General features: G+C 36.2%; 2 protein-coding genes across 2 annotated transcripts; one reads left to right on the top strand and one right to left on the bottom strand.

The window, feature by feature from the left end:
* Positions 1-10,764: 10,764 nt before the first annotated feature.
* LOC141712099 (TLC domain-containing protein At5g14285-like) lies at positions 10,765-11,683 on the top strand. The gene has a single exon (XM_074514899.1). It carries the CDS (start codon positions 10,855-10,857, stop codon positions 11,596-11,598), a length of 744 nt encoding a protein of 247 aa, XP_074371000.1. The 5' UTR covers positions 10,765-10,854; the 3' UTR covers positions 11,599-11,683.
* A 1,688-nt stretch (positions 11,684-13,371) lies between these two features.
* On the bottom strand, positions 13,372-17,204 carry LOC141714098 (lysine histidine transporter 1-like). The gene is made up of 9 exons (XM_074517639.1): positions 17,144-17,204; positions 16,506-16,582; positions 15,875-16,044; positions 15,132-15,515; positions 14,639-15,032; positions 14,445-14,550; positions 14,258-14,349; positions 14,108-14,176; positions 13,372-14,013 (listed from the first exon to the last, which is right to left on the bottom strand). Exons 1-9 carry the CDS (start codon positions 17,202-17,204, stop codon positions 13,915-13,917), a joined length of 1,452 nt encoding a protein of 483 aa, XP_074373740.1. The 3' UTR covers positions 13,372-13,914.
* Between the last annotated feature and the right edge of the window lie 172 nt (positions 17,205-17,376).

Raw genomic sequence — 17,376 nt, 5'->3', positions numbered from 1 at the left:
ATTCATTACGTGTTCCCTTTTGAAGTGGTACTTGATGTATATGTGCTTTGTTCTTGAATGTTGTACTGGATTTTCAGTTATGGAAATTGCACTTGTGTTATCACAGAAAATAGGAATCCTATCCACTTGTAGACCATAGTCCAACAATTGGTTTTTCATCCATAGAATCTGTGCACAGCAACTACCAGCAGCAATATATTCAGCTTCAGCTGTAGAAGTAGAAAGTGAATTTTGCTTTTTACTGAACCAGAACATAAGCTTGTTTCCTAGAAACTGACAGGTTCCTGTTGTACTTTTTTTGTCTATTTTACAACCTGCATAATCTGCATCTGAATAACCAGTTAGATTAAAACCAGAATCTCTAGGGTACCAAATGCCAAGTTTTGGTGTTCCCTTGAGATATCTGAAAATTCTCTTAATAGCTATTAAATGAGATTCTCTAGGATCAGCCTGAAATCTAACACAAAGATAAGTAGCAAACATTATATCTGGCCTACTAGCAGTTAAGTACAGAAGTGAACCAACCATTCCCCTATAACTTGAAATATCCACAGACTTTTAAGTAGTGTTTAATTCAAGCTTAGTTGCAGTGGTCATGGGAGTTTTTGCAGATGTGCAATCCATTAGATCAAACTTTTTTAAAAGATCATGAATGTATTGAGTTTGACTAATGAATATTCCATCACTAACTTGCTTAACTTGTAAACCAAGAAAGTAATTTAGTTCTCTCATCATGCTCATTTTATACTTACTTTGCATCAATTTGGCAAACTTTTTGCAAAGTTTTTTTTATCTATAGAGCCAAATATAATATCATCTACATAGATTTGAACAAGTATACTAGAGCCTTTAACATTTTTCAAGAATAAAGTTTTATCCACAGTACCTCTTGTGAAGTGATTTTCCAAAAGGAACTTTGATAAAGTGTCATACCAGGCTCTAGGTGCTTGCTTCCGTCCATAGAGTGCTTTCAAAAGATAGTAGACATGATTTGAGAAACTTGGGTCTTCAAAACCAGGAGGTTGACTGACAAAGACTTCCTCCTCCAAATCTCCATTTAGAAAAGCACTCTTGACATCCATTTGATAGACCTTGAAATTGCATGAGCTGCATAGGCTAAGAAGATTCTGATGGCTTCAAGTCTTGTAACAGGAGCAAAGGTTTCATCAAAATTTATTCCTTCTTGTTGATAATAGCCCTTAGCAACCAATCTAGCTTTGTTCCTGACTACCATACAATTTTCATCCATCTTGTTTCTGAATACCCATTTGGTGTCTATTGGATTCTTTCCTTTAGGTTTGGGTACCAGCTTCCATACTTTATTCCTTTCAAATTGGTTTAGCTCCTCCTGCATAGCTAAAATCCAATCAAAATATAACAGAGCTTCTTCTACCTTCTTTGGTTCTTCCTTAGATAAGAAGCTGCTATATAGACATTCTTCTTGAGTTGCTTTCCTTGTCTGAACTCTAGAAGATGCATCACCAATAATTAGCTCATAGGGGTGATCTCTTGTTTATTTTCTCTGTTGTTATAGATTAGCTCTAGATGAAGATGCCTCATTATTGTCTTGATGTGTGACTGAGTTTTGATTATGAGAAACTCCCCCTAAGTTAGTGAGACTTTGATTTGAGAAAGGGGAACTTTCTGTGAGTGATCTAGCTTCACTTTCAGCTTCTCTTAATGACCCGACAGATGAAGCACTTTGAGTTCCGACGAATGAGGCTGATTGTCTCCCGATGGATGATGCAGATTGTCTCCCGATGGATGAAGCATTTTGTAACTCGATGGATGTTGAGTTATTAGCTTCATTAGTTGTAGATTTTTATGCACTATCCTTAGTTGTAGTTTCTTGATTACTTTCATCACCACTATCATCACTAACCATCTCCACATTGTCGAATTTGAGGCTCTCATGGAAATCTCCATCTTGCAGTCTTTCAATCTTTTTATCATCAAACACAACATGCATTGATTCCACAACAATGTTGGTTCTTAGATTATAGACTCTATATGCTTTTCCCACAACATATCCAACAAAAATTCATTCATCTGCTTTAACATCAAACTTCCCATGTTGATCAGTTTGATTCTTCAAGATATAACATTTGCAGCCAAAGACATGAAGAAAATTTAGAGTTAGTTTCCTGTTCTTGAATAATTGGTAGGGAGTCATGCATTTTTCTTGATTTACCAAAGAGATATTTTGAGTGTAGCAGGTAGTGTTCACAGCTTCAGCCAAAAAAGTATGTTGGTAACTTTGATTCTTCAAGCATTATCCTTACAGCTTCAATAAGGGATCTGTTCTTTCTTTCTACCACTCCATTTTGTTGTGGAGTCCTTGCTGCAGAAAATTCATGCATAATCCCAGTTTCTTCATAAAATGATCTCATCACAGAATTCTTGAACTCAGTTCCATTGTCACTCCTGATTCTTCTTACTTTAAAATTAGGATGATTGTTGACTTGCCATATGTGATTGATGATGATTTAACTAGCTTCATCTTTAAACTTTAGGAAATATGTCCAAGAGAACTTTGAGAAATCATCCACAATTACTAGGCAAAACCTTTTCCTTGAGATGGACAAAACATTGACCATCACACAATCCATCCTTAGAAAAATCCACTTGAGGAATACCTCTAACCAGTTCTTTCTTTACAAGCTCATTCATGGTCTTGAAGTTTAGATAGGACAGCTTCTTGTGTCATAGCCAACTTTTATCTTGACTTGCTTTACTGAGAAGATAAGTGACAAATTCTGCATTTGATGAGTTGAAGTCAGCTAGATACATATTTCCTTTTCTCACTCCAGTGAGAACCAATTTGTTGCTCCTCTTGTTTGTCACAACACAGGCTTCTGAATTGAAGGTTACCGAATTGCCCTTGTCACAAAGTTGGCTGATACTCAGCAAATTATGCTTGAGCTCATCCACTAGGGCAACCTCCTTGGTGGTTTGCGGAAATAAGGAGAAAGAACTACATCAAGATGATCATCATTTGCTGTGTTATCAATTTCAGATGCCTTGATGTTGTTGAAATAAGGGGAAACAACTGCAGCATGAACCCCAGCAGCATCACTAAATGTCTTCTTCTTGTTGTTGTTGTTAAAATAAGGTGAAAGTACTACAGGAGGAGGAGGAGGAACCCTAACCCTCCGATTTTTCAAGGATCTGATTTTGGGTTTGATGATATTTGATTCAATACTCCTGCTCCTCCACTTCACTGGCTTAACAGCTGCACAGCTTTGATTTTTATCACCACCGATCGAATCACCCATATTTAGATTCGACTTTACAGGACATTGTCTTTAGAAATCAAGTCATATCCCACAGTATAACCTTGTTGTCATCTCCAAAAGTAATACTTGGGCCAGCTCTCTCCTTGAACTCTGTGATCAGGGTAGAATCTCCAGTCATGTGTCTTGAACAACCACTATCCAAGTACCACAGATTCTTTCTGTTTCCCTGCACACATCAAAACCAAATCAAGTTAATTTAGGTACCCAAGTTTCCTTGGGTCCTGTCTTGTTAGTTTTCTTCTTTTATTTCTTAGGTTTTATCTCATTTGACTTGGGGATATCAGATTCATCCTTAGTCATCTGAGTTGGACCTTTGAAATCAGCCATTAAAATAGAATTATCATGCACATTTTGATTAACAGGAAATGGCATGCTATTTGCAAACATGTTATTCCAGTAGGGCATGCTAAATGGCATTTGAGGCATACTAAATGCAGCATAATAAGGATTAGGTGCAAATGGCATGTTAGCAAATTATGCATTCATATTCAGTGCAGACATAGCATTCATAGGCATAGAAGGCATAACACTCATGTTGGGAAAAGAAGGTGGTACAGATATGGGAGTAGGCATGGTAAGTTTGCAATTAATAGACAAATGATTAGCACTATCACACTTAATACAGATTTATCTTGGAGCATACTTATCAGGTGTGTAGTTGTTATGTTTGTTAATTCCTACTTTCCCATTTCTATTGTTTTTTACTTTTAGACCTCAATCTTTTCTAATCTGTCATTCAGTTGCTTGATGGACAGATGACCAACATTCACTTTCTTCTCCTTCTTCACTTGACTAGATTCTCCTGAAATAAAGTTTTTGGAAACTGATCCATATTTTTTATTTAACTTGGCAAGTTTGACTTTACTCACAGGTTTGCCCACAGCCGGCGGATGAGGATTTATGTCACTCGACGGATAACCTTTTTGATTATCCGACGGATGACTCTCATCATCCGTCGAGTCTACATCTGTTAGCAATCCCTCAACCAAATTGGATTACAGCTTCTCTTTACTCTTTTTCCAGGCTGTATCACAGAAGGACTTAATACCTTGAACTTTGGTGATTTGAGCATGGACATCTCTAGATGATTTCCATGCCTTAATCACCTCCTGTTCTCGTTCAAGCTGCTTCTTCAAAATCTCTTCTTTCTTCAAGGATTTAGTTAATTCATCCTTAGCAATCTTACATTATATTCTCAATTTTTCAAATTCAATAAACTGAGACTCTAGCACATTATTCCTCTCACTTAAAAACAAATTGTTTTCTTTGATTTTAGCATTTTCCTTAGTGAGGGACTTAGGTGTAACACGCAAATGATATATTTCTGTAGACATGTCATTTATTGCATCATTACACTCAGCTTTAGATAAATGTGCAAGGTTAGTGGTGATTACCTGATTACTTGAAGAACTTGTCTCTATTTCATCAGACTTGGCCATTAGGGCTAGATTGACATAGCTGACATATTCATCCTCATCCAGACCATTTGCTGCCGAGTTATTTTCTTGTGTAATAAAAGCCCTTTCCTTTTGTCTGAGCAACTCAAAATACTTCTATTTATAATCCACAGGCTCAAACTTCTTCTTGCTGGAATCTGACTTTCTACACTCACCGACAAAGTGCCATGCCAAGCCATATTTGAAACACTTGAATTTTGATTTATCCACCATGTTTCTATTTGGCTTAACTGCTCCAAAGTTCTTCTTGAACTTGAGCTTGACAAATCTTCTGGAAAGAAATACAAGATATTCATCAATATCATCTATATCATCCTGGCTCAAAGAATTTTCATTTTCTGCTACCAGCCCCTTGCCCTTATTTTCACAGACCTTTAAAGTAGACTCAACAGCTTCTATCTTCATCTCCTTCTCTTTTTATAACTCAGCAACTAGTGCAATGGACCCTCCTTTATTCCTCCCTTTCTCCATTCTTTCATCCTACTCTAATTCAAGCTCATAAGTCTTTAGAATGCCATGCAGTCTCTCTAGTATAAACTCCTTGTATTCTTGTGAATTTCTCAAGGAGACTGTCATTGGTTTTCATTCTTTTGGAAGGGATCTCAGGAATTTAAGGTTAGAATCTTTAGTTTGGTAGACTCTTCCATGCAGCTTCAGAGCATTTAGTAGCTTTTGAAATCTACTAAAGATATCAGTGAGAGTTTCACCTTCTTCAAAGTGGAAATGCTCATATTACTGAATTAGTAACTGCATCTTATTTTCTCTAACTTGTTCAGTGCCGTCACATATTATTTGAATAGTATCCCAAACTTCCTTGGCTGTCTTTCCGTTAATGATGTTATCAAACATGTCACCACCAACACCATTGAACAGAATATTCATGGCCTTCTTGTCTTTCCTGACTTGTTCATAAACAGGATCTGACCATTCATGCCTTGGCTTGAGAACTGATGGCTCATTTCCAGTTGCAGCTCTCATTGGTACATGAGGACCTCTCTCTATGCAATCCACATAGGCCTTATCTTGAGAAAGTAAATGAAGATGCATCTTTACCTTCCAGTGATGGTAATTATCTTTGTCCAGAAAAGGAATCTTGACTCCAACATCCTTCTTGTTTATCTTGCTGTTTGTTGTGATCTTTAAACTCTTTGTGCTTCAAGAGCTTGCTCTGATACCAATTGTTAGTCCCTAACAATGCAGCAAGAATTACAGAAGGGGGGTTAAATGTAATTCTTGTAAACTTTTTCTTGAACAATAAAATGTTCTAACTCAAACTATATATATAAGTGTTTTGATTTGCAAGGTGCGGAATCACAAGTTAAATAAATCAAAAACACAAAGTAATAAAAAACACAAGTCCTTAAAACTTTCTGGTGGATTTGAAAGTATCCACCAGAGATATATATATATATATATATATATATCGGATTAAGAACTTTGTGAAGAACAAATTGTCTCACAACTGTTTTACAAGTGAACAAACAAACTACAAAGAAATTCTTAACAGTTACAGCTTTTTCTATTTCTCTTCTAAAAGTGTTTGCTTAGTTGTTTGTTCTACTAGCTACACTTGGTTTATATACCACCAAGTTTACATGATAATACGACAGGATAATAAAACAAAACTATCAAGTCAAACTCCATGCTGCTTTACTACTCTATTCCAGCATCTTTGAAAATCTTCTTAGCTTGCATGAAAATGGTAATGCTTCTTTGTTCTTCATTTCCTGTTAAACAGGCTGCCACATTCCTTTTACAAACACCCAACGCATGTGACTGTGTTGTCGCTGTCAACAGATATTTGAATTGATAATCCGTCGGGTACATGCTTGTCATCCGTCGGGTTGTCTTGTTGATCATCCGTCGGGTAGCTTTGTTAATGTTACACCCTTGTACCTCATTGTATTTATATAATTGAATCTAATTGAATATATACTCATAAAACTAAATAGGTTCAAGCGCTCAAATTTTAAATTCACAAAAACATATGTATTAATATTACAACCCTCATTCTACCTTCAGTTATATAAACGGAATTCGACGCAAAACATAACAAACAACTTCCCAAAAGACTTAGCTACATATAGCTATATATACAGGTGCTGAAGAGTAGGGAGTCTGGAGCATTAGCTGGCCGACCTGACTTAAGCCTGTATTTACTACTCCAAACTTAATATCTCGCAAAAGTCTAGTTTTTAGAATAACCTGTAAAGTATTTGCATTTGATATGAGTTGCAACTCAATGAGCATAAATCATTATAACTTTTACTCTAACGAATTTAACAATATAAACGAACAATAAAATACTTATGCCATGTACACGAATACATATGCGTTAATATTCCCTTGACTTTTATTATTGTGACTGATCAATCTTTTAGTATCATTCCGGAATTCACATTGTTTCACGTTATTTGCCTTAACGGCTCATAATTCACGTTGATAGCCAAAATGGCTAGAAATTCACATTTATAGCCACAAAGGCTACTAATTAACGTTAAAGGCTAGCTAGGCCTATTTTTGCTACTATAAAATTGATGGTCACAACGCCTTTAATTAATCCAAGTGCTTATTCATCTTTATAGCATGTTAAAAAGAATCCAAGTAGCAGGTTATACGATTATAACTATTTTACAGCCAGCACAATACAGTAAGTATACAGTCACATAATATAAACAGTTACAACATGCACATGTAATTAAACAATATATTCAGGTAATATTCTCATGATCCAGTAATTAAAATGAACTTATAAAAATAATTATATTAGAACAAGGTTCCAATTTATACTCACCTTATACTTTTTAAAACTCGAGTATTTTATTCAGAAAGAGATCCTCTCCATTCTCATGATATGCGGTAGTATTTGTTGTTCCCCTCCTGTTTCTTCCCCTCTTTCTCTCTTTCATCCGTTTTTTTTTATTTTTTTTTTTTTATGATCATGTACGTAACTAGTTGATAGACTAAGTCCAAAATTTCCAAATGCCTAACTCACTTCATTTCTTTTAAATTCTCATTCTCATTTTCTTTTTCTTTTTTTTCTTATCCTTTTCTTATCCTTTACTTAACCTCATTATTAAAGTCTACAATGACAGAAGTCAGATACTAGTACTAGCTAATAAAATGAAAGCCCAATTGATCAAATTCTTATAACTTTAAGAATTTGACTTGCTGATCACTTTCTATTTTATGCCCATCTTGTAAACTCACTAAATCATTATTACCTTTTATTAGCTATACCCTTATTATTATATTAAATTATTAATTTATAAACTCTCGCTTAAGACCATGTATACAATCCAAACCAAATCTCTCTGGCCATGCAAGGGTCACGTGATAACCAATAGTTTTATAAATCTGAAAACTTAAATAATTAAATTACATAAAATTTTAATATAATAATATTTGAATATCATTAAATATTTTCTTCTTTGAAATTTTATTATAGAGAACACATTTGCTTTTTAACAATTAGGCTTTATACCTCTATATAGCTACTCAACATATTATAAAAACCACTCATATTATTTATTTATTTATTGCTAAGCTCCCCTTGTCCAATTGTCCAATATTTTAGTGTTACATGCAGCTCCTATCCTTTTAATACTCATTGGAGTCACCTTTGATTACTTGATTAAATTTATAACCTTAACATCTAGCACAATATTGTCGTATCTCAAAATTTAACTAAGACATAAAATAATACAAAATTAACCTCTCCATAATTAATTAAATAATTAAATAATAATTAAAAATTAGATTTAAAATATGTCATCCAATAAATTAACATGCATGTACAAAATTTTACAAGTTATAATATCAAGTATATATATCATGCAAGGAACACATCAAAACATTTAATAATTTTATAGATTTTCAATTCTATGAAATTTAGCTTCCTGTAAAATTATATTTATATATAATATGCATGTGTGTGTATTTGGGATAAGGTGTGTGTATTTGGGATAGAGATGTGAGAGTTAATCATCCGTCGGGTAGCCATTTATCACTTGACTCCATTTCATTTGTGCAGAATTAAAAGACATCTTATATTTACATTTAATCAACCTATTCTGCACATCTACTAGCAGTCTACATGACTCATAAGCTACTACAGACTCTACACAAAGATGTTTGCAGAAATGTGCTACATGACTTATTATTAAATAAGCTACTCACCCGATGGATATCAATTAGTCATCCGTCAAGACTATATTGAATCATCCTTCAGGACTATAATTGATCATCCGTCGGGTGCTATATTTTTTACTAAGTTAAATCTACTAAGGTGTTTTGTTAAAATCATCAAGTTCACAACATATTCCCAACAAGGTCGTCGAGGCCAGGGGTCCCCTCTTCTCCTGTTCCATCTGATCTAGGATCCTCCTTAGGTCACCCACTCTAACGACTTCTCTTTCTCTATCACTATTTGCATTATTAGAGTGGTGAGAGCCCTGAGGTCGCTAATGCCGTCCCCTTCCTCCAGCTTGCACATGCGACTCCTCTTCATGATTGTCTCTGCGCCTACGTCATCCCTCCCTCCTAGGCGGGGTGCGCTGTCGTCTTTCTGGAGGAGTCGCTGCACGCCCTCTTTTTAGGGTTTTTTTTTATCTCTGGGCTCCTTCTCTTCTCTTTCTTTCTTGCTATTCTCCAATTTGAGCCTGAGGTCATGCTCACTTAGCTTCTTGCCCACGCGGTCTAGCACACTAGTCGACCTTGCCTCGGACGGAGCTGGCTTCTGCCCCGATCTCTTAGAGAGTTGGTTGCCTCGCTCAACCCGATCCTGAGGTATCTCTTCCTCTTCTAGTGATGCCTTTTTCTTCTGCTTGGTCTCGGTTTCCGCGTCATCAAACTCGTGGATTAGCCTTTTTCGAGGACCCTTGCCCTTTCAGCTACGTTGAGAGACCTTGAGGCGGTGTGCCTTCCGCTTGGCGTTCCGGACCGAGCTTTTCTCTACCCTCCCTTTAGTGACAAATGTTATAGGGAGAATTTCGTATAACAGTATTTTGGAGATTATTAGCCGGAATAAAGATTAAGGGTGGTGTTTGAGGGCGGAGGAAGGTTATGTATGGTGGTGGCTGAGCTTATATGTTGACTCCTTAAGAAATAATAGGGTTTTGTTATTCTCTATCAAGTGTCAACGCATATCTCATACAAGTGCCTATGTACCCTATTTATAGGATCAAACCTCACATAGTTCTTGGGAAACAAGTCACATAGGCTAGGGTTAGGGTTTTTCGACCTGTGCAGCCCAAGCCCATGATAAAGTCAGGCCTTCAGCCAATTAGCCACGTAAATCTCGACCGGCTCCACACGTTTCCTACAATATCTTGGCATCTCCGCATTTCTTCCCGTAATTGCAAGAATAACCCGTGTCGGCCCCGAAATTTACGAGCAACTCAGTCATATATGAGTCACTTTCCATGTTACACACAAAGTCCTCAAACACGGGCCAGCCTGGTCGCCTCGGCCCGCACCGTCTTTCCTCTCAATCAATAAATATAATATTTCCTTTATTTCTATAAGATGTGGGCTTATGGGCCCGACTCGCATATGGGCACCTGAGCCCAGCTCGCATGTGGGCACCTAAGCCCAACTTGCATGTGAGGGCCCAGCTCACATGTGTGGGCCTAGATCGAACATCACGAGCCCAACTCGCATATGTTATTCCAAGTCACATGAATCCACAATTCTAGCAAATATGTAAGAGCCCAGCTCACATGTTAGAACCCAGCTCTTCAATGTACCCATATGGACCTGTTTAGGATCCATGATCGAAAGCGGGTATAACACCTACGATTAAAAAAAAAGAAAAGAAAATGATTTTTTTTAATTAAAAAAAATATGAGAAATGACTTTTGATCGTGGTTCTTAAAATTCACAATTTTATTAATTAATCCTCGATTAATTTTCTAAACAATACGTTACTGATCCGATTAATTATCATGTATTCTTCTTAATCAATATATTAAAAATAAACTATTCAATACAAATATAGCATTGCTCTTTGTTTTCTTTCTAAACTCTCTAAACAAAAACTTGAGGCACTATTATACAGATGGATTTGTACATACAACTCCATCTCACCTGATATACTTCCAATGGAAACCTTAATTCCTCCACTCCCAGATCTCCTTGTCTTCTTTTCATTCTATCTCACAATATATCTCCTAGCCCACTTCCTCATTTTCAATAACTGGAGCTCCAACCTCCGACCCGAAGCTGCAAGCTGCTTAATCTCCTACTTCCATGGCTCTCCGGCCGTTTTTCTCGCTGGAAAAGCCTTACTTTCCGATCAAAATCGTGGGTTTGCTTCAACCAACACTACTTTCCAGACCCTTGTTCTTGATTACAGTATTGCTTATTTTTTAATGGACCTCATTCATTATTTACTGTTTTACCCAAGTGATATTCTTTTTATTGCTCATCATTTAGCCACATTGTTTGTATTTATGACTTGTAGATTTGTTGTTTTTCATGGGGCTTATGCTGTTCTTGTGCTTTTGATTATTGCTGAAGTCACTAGCTTTTGTCAAAACACTTGGACTTTAGCTTGTGCTAGGAGGAAAGATTCTGAGTTTGCAGACAAGGTGTTTGATGTTTTGTCTCCCCCATTTTATGCTCTTTATAGTGTTGTTAGGGGTTTTGTGGGGCCTTGGTTTTTGTATCAAATGGGGGCTTTTTATTATAGTGGCAAAGCTGGGGATTTGATTCCTACTTGGGTTTGGGGTTCTTGGGTTTCGGTTGTGTTTATGGCTATTCTTGTTAGTATAGTTTGGATTTTTAATCTTTGGGTGGCGTTGTATAAGGAAAGAACTCGGAAATTTGAAACTAAAGTTCGATAGTTGGATGATGAAGATGGGTTTGATTTTTTTAAGTTATTGTATATTACATTGTTCAAAATCTGTGGAGATCAATGTTTATGTTACATTCTTCATGTGTTGTAGTGCCAAAATTTAATTTCCGATGAAATATATGCTGTCATTTCTTGTTAAGATAATATATATTGTTTTGAAAGTCAAGTCCGCCACCCTTACTCAAGCACACATGTCTCCGCTGAAATTTCAACCCTTGAGTTTACACTGGAGGCAGAGGGTTGATTCTAGCTTAGGTGGTTTAACCCTTGAGTTTACACTGAAATTTCACTAATGTTGTCTTTCAGATTAATGTTTAGTTGGTGATCTGAACAAGGTAGTTTATTGTACAGAATTGTTAGAGGTTGTCGTCAATTTTAAGTGCACAACTGACTAATATTTGTTGCTATATTTTAAGCCTTCAGTCATCTAGAAAATTTAGACTTAATGGCTTTTTTATATTAAAGATATCAAAATGTTGTTCTGTTAGAAGAAACCAAGCTTAGAATATCTAATTTATAAATGCTTGTACTAACATTTGCTTTGCTGTCTGAACTAAAAGACACAAAATCGATTATTATAATTCTCTGACTAGTACATAAACCTTATCTTGTAAGATTGATCTACCAGAGTGAATTATCTAATGTGTACAGTAGCTGTTGGTTGAGGTTTGTTGAGGGCTAGGTAGTTTTTTTGACATCTTGGGCGTTGGAAATTTTTTATTCATTTTTTGTTCTATTTATCTTACCGCAGAAAGTTAATCTTGGATCTTACATGTTGTAGTTTATTACTCCCTCCGTCCCAATTTATCTGTCTTGTTTGATTTTTGATGGTCAAATTGACTCAACTTTGACCATATATATAAACTCATTATTTTATTATTTTGAAAAACTGAAAAATACATATTGAAGTAGATTGAACATACTTTCTAATGATATAATTTTTATAAGTATTTTCGATAATGTACTATGTGTAATCTTCAGTCAAAATTGGGTCAATTTGACCGCAAAAAATCAACAAGACAGATAATTTGGGAGGGAGGGAAGGAGGGATTATATGACACACATGGTACTGCTTTATTCTGTTTGTACTCAAAATGCTGAAATAGTGATTCTCATGCATGCTTTCTGTTCTGTGAGCAGTTTTGGAGTTGGCATAAGTATTTATACGAGGACCTCTGTTATTCTGCTGTTGTATGTTCAGTCTTCACATCTAGAAGATTTAAAGACTTGGGGCTTTTAATTCTAATATTTGAAACTATTGGTATCCTGGTAGAAATCAAACTTAAAATGTTTAAAGTTTTTAAGTTTGAACTAACTTTTGCTTTGCTATCTGAACTGAAGCACACAAGGATATCATTTTTAACTTGTAGTCCCCATCTTGTAGGATTTATTAACTAGTGTGAATACTACTAATATGTTGATGCAGAAGTTGGATGGTGAAGCTTGTAGTTGTTTCACAAGTTGGGCTGTAGGGGCTAGGCAGTTTTTTTGACATGTTGTGGTGGCCTTAATACACTCTATTTATTTATTGTTCTGGTTGTCATGCTCCAGAAATTTAATAAAACTTTCTGTATATTGTTGAAGTTTATTGTAGAAGATGCGTGTGCTGATTGATTTTGATTTTTACTCGATATATGGAGAAGTGATGCGGAAGTAGTTATTAACTTATTTTATAAGCCGTTTCAGGATTAGTTTTCTCAACCGGTAATATTTTTTTTTAAGACGGGGAGCTAGTGGAAGTAGTTCCAATCGTTTCATGATGGAGACGTGCTTTTCTTGGATGGCCTTAATAATGTTTGTCTGTGTTTTTAGTGCTCATAGTCAACCACCAAGATGAAGTTAGTTTAGAGAATGTGTAAGGATCTGCATGTATGAGCGGAGGGGTAATTCACTATTTTAGTTGCGATTAAATTTGTTGGCAGAATTCGGAAGTATGACTACGGCATCTATTACCCTTGAACTATACAATATCTTAGAATTTAATCCTCTTTAGAAGCCAACAAATATGAATTTCATTGTTCTATTTAGGGCTTTCCGCCTTTTAGTATTTATCAGGGGGATGCAAACTTTTACCCTTTCAATTATAGCAAACATTAATATGAGTATTATAGATGTGCAGGCATAATCAAATCACAATGAAATAGAAGATACAACACACAATTGCAGCTGCTACTCGTGCTCACTCAAGGATATTATGTACCTATTGACCTCGATCTGTTCGTAGATGCTGCAGCAAAACAAGTTATTCCATGTTTATTTTCTAGTTCATTCCTATTTGCTGCAGTCCAAGGTTTTGGAAGATGACTTAGTTGTAGAATTTGTAGTCTTTGGCGCTCAAAATAATATTCCTCAACCCTCCAATAGGCGCTAAAGTCATCAGAAGTAGGCCTAGAACAATGCAAACCTGGAAACCATCGAGCCAAAACAGTTTGTGATTATAAAAAATCTTAACATACTGAATTTATAAACAGAAATTAAGATTTCATAGCATGTTATACCCAATTAGTAAACCAAGATAAGCTGAATCTCTTGGGTTTAACGATAGCTAGCCACATCACGCATGGGAGCTGGAACACAAAAGTATAGATGTGAGATTTCAGATTAGTAGTTCTGCTTCGAAATCTATGTAAAAACAAGGGGGTACTTACAAAGTAAGTTGTTGGGGCAAAAGCAAACCCTCCAAAAAATCCAAGGAGACCCCCAAAGAATGGAAACGTGATAGCAACAAACATTGTAAACGCTGGAAGCAAAATGAATGTATCATAATATGTAATTGAATGTTTCAGGCCCTAAATCACAATTGACATTAGCAATGCATTGGCTGAATTTACTAACCAACATATGTGTTTCGTGTGATAAATCGAAGTAGTATACTGGGCTTGAAGTGCAGTTTTTTCACCAACAAGGTTTCTAGCATGTCAAAGACAGGCATTGCATAGATCTGCATTTAAAATCAGATAGAACTTGGTGAATATGTCCGATGTGCATCAAGAGTTTGATAACTAAATATGTCAGACACTCAACTCCACCTGATAACTTCCAATAACGTGGATGACGACAAACATGTTTGCTGCTGCAATAAGCCATGCAGGTTTTTCTAAAGAGATGAGGATGTTGTCTTCGACAGAGTTTCCAAACATTCTGTAGCCAATCAGCGCAACCGGAAAGTAGCACAAGGCTACCACAAAGTAAGCAACCATCACTCCTTTCCACATGGGCCCTTTGGATGGCTTCTCAGGGGTTGAAGGTATTGTTGCCTGTATCTCCAGCACCACATTGTGCCCAGCATATGCAAAGGCTACATCACCCAAGGCATTGAAGAAGTTAAAGACTGTTCCTGAGGTGGATTTAGATTTGTATCCGTATTCGACATTTGGTTGGACTCCTTTGTGGACAGAAGCTGACCAAGCAATCGTGGAGTAACTGTACAATACCAGTAACAGAAAAGTACTTGTATTAGACAAAAAAGAGGAACTACAAGTGATCATAATGGAAATTGATGTAGAAAGAGATGAGGTTTACGTCAAAGACATGACTGCAGCTGCCAAAGATACTCCAGAGATAGAGTTGAAGTTGGGGAGGTGGGATAGTACAAAATGAACAGAAGCGAAGATCATGATGAAATATGTGAGTTTGATATCCTTGCAATCAGGACATACGGTTTGATGGAACTTCTGTAGAGATTTTCCTCCCGTGACCATATAAACTATATCCACACCAACCTCAACGATCAACTGCTGGGGTACCACGATATAAAGGCCAAGCTTTTCACCGAATGCATATTGGCCTAATTCATGGTAACGATCAAATCGTTTCCCAGGAACCATTTCATGCATCTCAACCATTTGCCAGAGGGTGTACAAAGTAATGATCCAGGACAAGATAAGTATCACAACACCAGGTCCCCTGCATTAGGATCAGATACACATCTCTCAGTCAAGAAATTCATTTCCACCTGATAAAGCTTTTCAGCATATCAATTATCAAGTCAAAGAGATGTGTTATGGAATTTTCAAAGATAATCCCAATTAAAACTTGTTTTGATTGTTGTGGAATCCACCACTATTATTATAAATCTTTAGAGAGTGTTTATGCATAATGTTTGGTTTATTGTTGCACAATCTAACTACGATTATTAGCTTTTTTCAGCCATCCTCGTACTACTCTCGCCCAAGCCCGCTTAACTATTTTAAGATTGTTTATTTGTTTTTCTGATTGTTGAAATTAATTGCAATATATTGAACTCCTGAGTTTTTGGTACTAACCATCCAAGACCTGCCATAGCAGAAGGTAGACTTAGGACTCCAGCGCCAACCATAGCAGTGACATTGTGGAAAGCTGAGTACCACCATTTTGCATTCCTCGATGAGGTGATAGGAAGCCAATCGTCGATTGCCTTCTGCTCTGCTGTCTTCTCTGCTGCTAACTTCTCGACCTGGAATTGGCATCAAAATTGCAATAAATAAATACATAAATCTATATGGAATAACTTGCATGGATTTATTTACTGACTCATATGACTGGTTTGAGGTGAAAACTGCAAGTAATCCCTTGAATGGACCTGGATGTCCAAGGAGAAGCAGAAAGCTTCCGGGAATTTGGCAGTCTATCAGTTTTTTAAGATTGCAAGTTAAAACTGCCAGTGTTGCAGGTATTATGTACGCAAGTGTTAAATCTTTTCAATTGATATATCTGTACTTTGCTTCTAGACAATTTTTTATTCTTTTGATGCAATTTTGAATCGTCACAAATATGTTGCATGACATGATAATTTAGGAGCCAAAAGAGTGAAATAATTGTAGCAGATAATAAGAAAATAAAGCAAGTTTGTTTGTTCTTATGTTAAGTAAATAGCATAAAACAAAAACGAAAACAAGAGTGTACATGCAAGGGTACTTGAGAGTTTGCGTCTGATGGGGCTGAAGCTGCAGCATATGATTTTTCGTCCTCTGATAAAGCTTGAGTTCCCATGGCTAAAATAGAAAGATTAAGCAGAAAACAAAACGATCGCTATAGTTACTTGCATCGTAGTTATATATAAACTTGGGAACGATGGAATCTGTGTGAACAGCTGTTGAGTATAATGACCTGCCGTATGTACTACGGTTTAAGGTAGAAAAATATATAGAGCTGATTAGATTAATGACATTCATGTTGTCCTTCTGTTTTTTCCTTTAACTTGTAGTAAGCTAGTCGGAGAGGGATCTTCTAATAAACAACTGAAGAAACCAAGTCTCTGTACTTTGGAAGCTGAAAGCTATGGAGATATAATTTAGTTAATATTAAAATTCATTCTTGTTAATTACGAACCAGTTGATTAGGAAGCTTACACCTATGGCACTGTCTTTAATGTCTTGTATTGAAACATATCTTAGAGATGTACATCATCTAAACAACGGTGAATCTGTATAATGTTATAAAATGGAAGTTATCTACAATTTCTTGTCTTTACCTAAAGACCTATGCAACATGGAAGTACATTCTTCGAAACTTTCATTCTTTTGAGGTACACTGAATCACTATTTAAAATATACGTCTATTATAAGTCGTTACAGCGTTATTTACAACGTTCTTTCCGTCTCCTGCATCTGGCATTTTTTTGTCTGTCACGTAGATTGTATCCAATATCTACTTGGCACTTGCAAGCTGTAGAGATGATTGGAAGAGATACATGGTGTATCAGAGCTGTTATTCTTCTGTTTCATTAGCCTGGATATAAGGTCAAACGCAAAGGAGAAGTTACTTATGTTGTCCTTGTTAGACTAAT

This window comes from Apium graveolens, chromosome 3 (assembly GCF_009905375.1).
Source record: "Apium graveolens cultivar Ventura chromosome 3, ASM990537v1, whole genome shotgun sequence".
NCBI lineage: Eukaryota > Viridiplantae > Streptophyta > Magnoliopsida > Apiales > Apiaceae > Apium > Apium graveolens.
Note: the sequence above shows the minus strand (reverse complement) of the source record. Positions and strands in the feature narration are given on the sequence as shown.